Here is an 8,512-nt window from a genome sequence, read left to right as displayed (position 1 = left end):
ATAAAGGACGCGTTTCATTCATAGAAAAAGCGATTTGACAGAAGGTAACCGATACGGGTAACCGATAGGCCTGTTACCCGTGTTGTTGTTGTTGCATATGTTTTGGTTAGCGATAACGAAAACATACCTAATGAAGTAACTTAATAATGTAAATAACATCGAGCGAGAAGGAATGTCGAAAACACAACAGGTAAGAGCGAGAAAGCGAGTCACACGTACACTATTTTGAGAGAGCGCATACGTTACCTTTTTCCCGACAGCAATGTAAAAGTCATTAAGACGATAATTGGTGACCAAGTTATTGGTAACGATTAAGTAATCGATTAGGTAACGGGTATCTGTCTTGTAGGGAAGTAAACGAATTCACAATTACAATAAAGCAGACAGTCACTTGTATCTACATAAACGAATCAATCATTATGTCTACACATATGTAGGTACACGCAGCTGAGAAGCAAGGCACAACCACATGCATATATCTGAGATACTCCTGAAAGTATGCAATGACAGAAGCTATAAAATCGTGCAATTGTAGTTACAGCTGAGAAATTTGAGAGCTGATGGCCAACTAGTAGATTCTGGAAATGGAAGCGCCTAGAAGATGCGAACGTTGAAATCAAAGAGTATAAAAGGAAGCAAATGTAGAGGCGCTGGAATTCAGTTTGATTTGAGCTATCAAGCAGTTTTGATTAAGCACGCAATCTGTCGGGCAATAGAAGAGTTTCATTTGAGCTATCAATCAGTTTGGTAATTAAGCAAGCTATTCGTTGCAAAGTATAAGTGTTATTGTGAAGTACTTTAATAAAGGCCATTTTTCCATTATTCAATATTGGAGTTATTTATTCAACAGTTTAGCGATACGAACGTTGGCAGAAGATTGCAAATAAGAGGATTTGCAAGTAAAATCGCTAAATTGCCAAATAACACACAAAAACCCGGAAAACCATTAAATTTTAAGTCGCTGGCCTATGTACCTCAATTATCAGAACGTTAAATCTGATTGTTGCAACAAGGATAACACAAAAATAGCACAGAAGCCGTCTAATACTTCAAAACAATTTTTCAATAAAACGAAGTCAACTATACCAAATATGGACAAAAGCAACGTTGTGTATAAAATCCCCTGTAAAGGCAAGGTTGAGGAAGCTTGCAATAGTATTTATGTCGGTACAACTAAGTCCAAACTAAAAACAAGACTATCACAACATAAATCCGATCTAAAACAATGCCATCAACAAAATAACTAGAAAACAGCACTCATGGCACACTGTGCAGCTAGTGGGCACATACCCAACTTTGACGAAACCAAAATACTGCAACAAGAACAACACTACAGTAAACGATTCACTCTTGAAATGTTACACATTATCAACGTACCGACTAACATACGACTCAACTTTAAGAGCAACGTGGACAATTCCGCGCATATATACAAACACTTGCTTAGAGGAAGACAGTACCATACTCCACGTCACACAGGGCAGACGTGCTAAGAAACGTATGTGCAGATGTAAAATGATAAACATTTTTGGTGATAATTTGTTAATTGTTTATTTATTATTATTTTTGTTTTTATTAGTTTTGTAACCCTGATGACGGTTGCCGCAGAGCAGTCGAAATATATTGGTTGAGAGAAAAGAAAAAATCATCAACGGTGTTTTATTTTACAACACAGACCTCGAACCAGCTAAATAAGATAGTTATTTGAAGAATAAGGTCGCCAAAAAATGCAATTTACATAGACGGAAGGCACGCCGTGAGCATAAATCAGCAAACATGGGATATGCTAATATAAAAAACTACAATGAAAACGCTAAATCAACAATCAACAAATTGCAGCTAATGTCAAGGAAATTGGTAAAAGTTAAATCAAGTTTAAAGTTCCTTATGAAATGTAGAAAGTCAAAAATTATCCCTAAGTTTATAAGTAATTCAACTAAATGTAAGCAATTATTTGTATCTGACTCGGACAAAAACACGAACATAGAAAAATTAGTACACAGACATACGCAGTTTTACCTTATGACAATTTTAAGCCTGGTGATAAAACAAAAACACAATATATTGCAACGATTAAACCATCGAATAGATCAAGTAACACAAAAACTTAGAGAACAATTGGGTGAGAAAGAATTTATTGAGCTAATGGAAAGGGAGAGTAATGTCGCGAACAAAACAACAACAACACTAAAAAAGCGCCAAGAGTTAAAATTTAACAAAATGCGAGCAAAACGAAACGAAATACTTACTAGTAACAAAAAACATGAAGAGTGGTTTATAAATAAAACGAAATTAGAATTTCCACAAGATATAAAAGCGTTGTTGGCGAAGGGGCCGAAGTTCGGACTACCGGTCGATAATAAGAGCTTCCCGCTGTTTCAATATATAGCGGATGGAGAGGATTTGTTACAAACTATAAAGAATACAGATCAGCAAGAGGAGGCGCGCACAAAACTCTCGCTGATGATAAAAAGTCACACAACAACAAACAAGACAAGTGCAATAGACAGTGCAATTGCAGATACAGTGGAGCAAACAAAGAAATTTTTTAAACAAAATAGTAACATACGAATTTTAACTTCAGACAAAGGTAATAAAACGGTAGCAATGGAAATCGACGATTACAATAAGAAAATGGAAGAAATTTTAATGGATTTAACTACATATAGGGTTTAAAGACAGGACCCAACCTCACGATTGCAGAATAAGAACAACTGCCTAGTAGATAAGCTTTTTAAAATGGATTTAATCACGAAGTCTGAGAGAAATAGACTTACAAAAACAACTGCGCTTCCACCCAGAATCTATGGCCTCCCTAAGATCCATAAGGAAGGCACTCCATTAAGGCCAATTTGTTCAGCGATTGGCTCACCCTCATATGATTTGTGCAAATATATTGCTGAAATATTAAAAAACATAACGTCAAATTCTATATATAACATCAAAAACACGCTCGAGTTTAAAGAAAGGGTAAATAACACTTATGTATTTGACGACGAAAAACTTATTTCGTTCGACGTGTTATCACTTTTTCCGAGTATACCAATACAGCTGGTACTCGATACAATACAAGAAAAGTGGGTAATGATTAAAGAGTTCATAAAGATACCCAAACAGCTGTTTATGGAGATAACAACATTCTGTATAAAAAAGAGCAGATATTTTAAGTTTAATAATACCATATACACGCAATTGAAAGGAATGCCGATGGGAGCGCCCACATCCCCAATCATAGCGGATATAATAATGGAGAAAATTTTGGATAGTAGTATGAAAAAATTGCGGTATAAACCTAGGATACTTACGAAATACGTCGATGACCTCTTTGCCATAGTACGTGAAAATGAGATACAAAATACACTTGACACACTCAACAATTTTGACAAGAATATAAAATTTACTGTAGAAGTAGAAAATAACGGAAAATTAGCTTATTTAGACTCTGAAATAAACAGAGGAGGCAATCGACTAAAACTTAAGTGGTATAAAAAAGAAATAGCTTCAGGACGAATTATAAATTTTAATTCTAAGCATCCCAAATCCATGATTGTAAATACAGCATTGGGCTGTATACGGAAAATGCTACTTACATCAGACGAAGTGTACCACAAGGAAATAAAGAAAGAAATAGTCATATTGTTAAGAAATAATGATTTTCCTAAACACACAATAAGAAGGTTAATCAAAAAAGCTAAAATGCCAAATAACACACAAAAACCCGGAAAACCATTAAATTTTAAGTCGCTGGCCTATGTACCTCAGTTATCAGAACGTTTGGCTAAATCTGATTGTTACAACAAGGATAACACAAAAATAGCACATAAGCCGTCTAATACTTTAAAACAATTTTTCAATAAAACGAAGTCAACTATACCAAATATGGACAAAAGCAACGTTGTGTATAAAATCCCCTGTAAAGGCAAGGTTGAGGAAGCTTGCAATAGTATTTATGTCGGTACAACTAAGTCCAAACTAAAAACAAGACTATCACAACATAAATCCGATCTAAAACAATGCCATCAACAAAATAACCAGAAAACAGCACTCATGGCACACTGTGCAGCTAGTGGGCACATACTCAACTTTGACGAAACCAAAATACTGCAACAAGAACAACACTACAGTAAACGATTCACTCTTGAAATGTTACACATTATCAACGTACCGACTAACATACGACTCAACTTTAAGAGCGACGTGGACAATTCCGCGCATATATACAAAGACTTGCTTAGAGGAAGACAGTACCATACTCCACGTCACACAGGGCAGACGTGCTAAGAAACGTATGTGCAGATGTAAAATGATAAAATTGTTTGGTGATAATTTGTTAATTGTTTATTTATTATTATTTTTGTTTTTATTAGTTTTGTAACCCTGATGACGATTGCCGCAGAGCAGTCGAAATATATTGGTTGAGAGAAAAGAAAAAATCATCAAAGGTGTTTTATTTTACAACACAGACCTCGAGCTAGCTAAATAAGATAGTTATAAGATAGTAAAATCGTTACAATATTTAAGAAGAACATTTAAGAAGTAAGAAACATGATTAATGCTTACATTAATACGTGTTTCATTTATTTTCAATGAGGAATAATTTCGTACAAATAAAAAGCACGTTTTTATAAAGTGCATGTGAAGCTACATAGATAAAATGAGTAATAGAAGGAACATTGGTTTATATATTACATTTTTAAAATGAAAATCTCCTGCTAAAAAAGTAATAGAATGAACATTGGTTTGTACATTACATTTTTAAAATGAAGATCTCCTGCTAAAAAAGGAGCAAAACCTCACTATATTTTTTCATTTTCGTACTTAACAACACTCCCTTTTGTGATTCAGGATTTCGGCCCAATTTTGAAAAAACTCCGAACATCATTTCCGTCATTATATGACATTCGACTGCCTAGTCCACTGCCTTCCACTCTATTCGCAACATAAGACAATGGATATGGATGTGTATAAATCAATAAATAAGGATAACGAAAGCGGCAGTAAATGTAAGCTACTTGAATGTGAAAACATTTTACGTCAATATGATCCATTTTTTTGTAATTTGCTTTGAAGTGCTCCTTAAGGCTCCATTACTGATACTTAGCATAGACTTGACTTGACTTGGCGTAAACTTGGCAACTTAGCCACGATTATACTCCACTTAGCGCATACAGTCTGGCATCATAATCAGGTTTGAAATTTACTTTTAAATAAATTCAATTTGTATGACAAAATGTCAAAATGACATGGAAACAAACAAATGGCATCTCAAAATGTAAACGTCACTTGGAACTTACATAGAAAATCAAAATTCAACAGACTTCCAAGTCAAGTTAAGTGTTGCAAAGTTTTGAGTAATCAGTAACATGCACTGTTCATTTAACAGAATTGTAAGTGACAGTTCTCAATTCAAGTCAAGTCTATGCTAAGTATCAGTAATGGAGCCTTTACTTTATGTTCAGTAAAGCGTATCACCAAAAACACGTTCAAAATGTGGCCCCGGGTTAGAATACTTAAAACTATTTTTATTAATACAAAATTCTTATATACAGGATACAAGATACTGACGAACAACCGAAATATTACCCCGGATCCCCGGATAAAATGTGTGTCAGCGAAGTGATAATTATTGCTTTTGGTTGTTGTTTTGAGGCATCGTCTTCGACTGCCTTCTGGTCGTATATGCCGTTTCTTTTTCCAACTACCTGTAAAGCGTTAAACTGATCAGTAACGTCGCCGTGGACTCGTACAGTGTAATGTGTAATGTCGGCCCCAAGTTCCTAAATAGGGGGTGGGGCGGGATGGCTTAGAAGGTTTAAAGTGATTATATTAATCGTTCCCGAGATGGTTGTTGTTGTTGTAGCAGGGCTTCGCCCAATCAAATAGGTGCGAGCGATCACAAATTGTCATCAATGTCCTCTAACGGGAGTCCAAAGGACAAGAGGACAGTATTTTGGCAGGCCTGTAGCTTTTTCCAGTGAGTAGTTTTTAGGCTTGGCGACCGTATAGGGGACGCGTAGCACGCAATCGGCTGGGCAATTGCTTTGAGCGTTTCACCTCTGCTGTCCGCCTGCAAGTTTGAATGCCATAGGTCGTGATGGGCATTGAAATCGCCTAAGATAATTCGATTATCGCCAGTGAGTAACGCACTGATATTAGGAAATATACACTGGGGCAGCAGGTGGCAGGAGGGATGTAGATATTGATGATTTCTAGGTTTACATCGGCTGACCGGACAGATAAGCCATGACGTTCCAGGGCATTGTCCCTGCAGCCGATGTCGGGATCAAATATATGATATTGCACTGAGTGGTGTATGATAAACGCGAGACCGCCTCCATTCCCGCTCTCGCGATCTTTTCTATGGACATTGTACCCAGAACAACCCTGCAGAGCAGATCTTGCTGTGAGTTTAGTCTCTTGAATCGCAGCAATGCGGATGTTGTGCCGCTTCGTGAAATCGACTATCTCTGTGATCTTACCAGTTAATCCATTACAGTTTAACTGCAGAATTCTGAAGTGCAACGGGGGAGACGTCGACACTCTAGGAGTAAGTGGCGGATGACTACGCCTGGGTTGTGGAAGGCTAGGACGCAATTGCTGTTGTGGCCCTGGGACTGGTCGTCCTTGGGTAAGCATTGGGATGCCCGGTGTATTTGGGTGTGTGGCCTGGCAACAAGGCGCAATGAAGTCCGTCGGGGGGATTCCGTGACGGAGACTAGAACATCTGGGAAAGTGACACCGTCCAAGGCAGGTGCTGCATTACGTGGACTTCGGGTTTTGGGATCTAGCCTAGAACAACCTGTCCGATGCAATCATCCCTTGCACGAGACACACTGATAAGAGTATGACCGTCCTAAAAAGATTCTTTTCCGGCAGACGGAGCAAACCAATTTCTCAGGACCGGGGTTAGGAGACGGACCCCTCATATATTCTTTATTTGGGAAAAAATTACTAAATCAAATGATATGCTTTAAATAAATGTTTATAAGTTATGTTTGGTTATTATATTTAAAAATAAATATTGAAAATTCAATTTTTTTGGTTGGTATTTTATTCATGTGGCTGCTCCAGGTAAAGTAAATCGGCAGGTAAAATTGAAGTTCTATGGCGGTTATATAAATGGTACACCCGCAGTAAAATTGATTGTCAAATGACTCGAAAATCTAGAGTGAAATGACCGAAAATTTGACCGCCATTTGACGCGCATTGTGACGTGTGTGAGCAGGAAAGTGCTATGCTCACATCCTATAAGTGGGAGCGGAATGCACAATCACATAAATACCCTGCAAAAATCGTGTGACCAAAAACGCACACAGCCACACGAATTTTTGACAGGGGTGACGATTTGGAATGAAAAATTCTCCAAATGAAATAGCATGTTGACAAATTTAGCTTTGCCACAATGTATCGTGCTCTCTCGCACTTCCTATATTCATAGGTATTGTGAAATATGTCATTTTGTGGAAAAAATTTTCAGCGAGTCCGCCATTTTCCGCGAATTGAGCTGCAGGCCTGTGCTAATTTAATTATGTTAAAACAGCAAGCAACAACAACAACCGAACAATAACTTTATAGCTGGTCAATATGGTGAAACAGCTAAGCCGCCGCCTCAAACCAATGCGCCAACTTCCATGGATTCGCCATCGCCTCCAGCAACGACACCGCCAGGGAAAGCTGTACCTGCTGGCCCCAATCAGATGACTATAAACAGGGCAAATATACCTGGCTTGCCTCATACTTTGTGTTTAATAAATTTTGTTATTTTTCTAGACTGGTTAACCACCAGTTCCAGCTACACCACCAACATAAAGTGCAGGCGGTGTTGCAGCTCCATACCAGCACACAGGTGAATAGCAAAGACCACCACAATCGTGTCCAATGCCACGTCAGTCTGGTCTAATTCAGTCACAATCCGGTCAAATGCCACCTCAACACCATATGCACCAGCCATTTGTTGGCCATGAGAAATATGGTCCTCCAGGTATGCCGCCCGCACCAACTGGACCAGGTGGGGCAATAACACCACATCCAGTAATACCAAGGTATATACCACAACAGCAACCGGGTTATGCAATGCCACGATAGCAGCAGCAACAACCTCTCCAGGTTGGCTATCTGCCAATGCCACAAAATCCGGGCTATCCACCACAACCTCAACATCCAGGTTATCCTCTACAACAACCAGGTGCACCTCGTGGTTACATGGGTCAAATGATGCCACCAACACAACCTGGACAGACGCCAATGCTCAGTCAACCACCCAAGCCGGGTCAACCCCCAATACCCGGACACGTCCGGACGTCCTGGTTATAATGTATGCTAATACAACTAATAATTTACAAATTTGCTGATGATTATTTTTGTGTTATTTTCTTTAGCAACCACCTGCACCTGGTAAATATCAACAGCCGCAACAGTATGATCAAGCCCAACGCCGTTTAGCTCCCGATCAGATGCCAAATCCGATAAGCGTTATCATTGAAAACCAATAAATTTTATAAAATGTTTCTTC

General features: G+C 38.3%; 1 protein-coding gene across 1 annotated transcript; it reads left to right on the top strand.

The window, feature by feature from the left end:
• The first annotated feature begins 934 nt into the window (after positions 1 to 934).
• On the top strand, positions 935 to 4,587 carry LOC137250122 (uncharacterized). Its single transcript, XM_067782431.1, has 2 exons — positions 935 to 1,498; positions 1,580 to 4,587. Exon 2 carries the CDS (start codon positions 2,740 to 2,742, stop codon positions 4,279 to 4,281), a length of 1,542 nt encoding a protein of 513 aa, XP_067638532.1. The 5' UTR covers positions 935 to 1,498; positions 1,580 to 2,739; the 3' UTR covers positions 4,282 to 4,587.
• Positions 4,588 to 8,512: the final 3,925 nt, after the last annotated feature.

Source organism: Eurosta solidaginis, chromosome 4, assembly GCF_040869045.1.
Source record: "Eurosta solidaginis isolate ZX-2024a chromosome 4, ASM4086904v1, whole genome shotgun sequence".
NCBI classification, from domain to species: Eukaryota; Metazoa; Arthropoda; class Insecta; order Diptera; family Tephritidae; genus Eurosta; species Eurosta solidaginis.
This window is presented reverse-complemented; position numbering and strand designations above follow the sequence as displayed.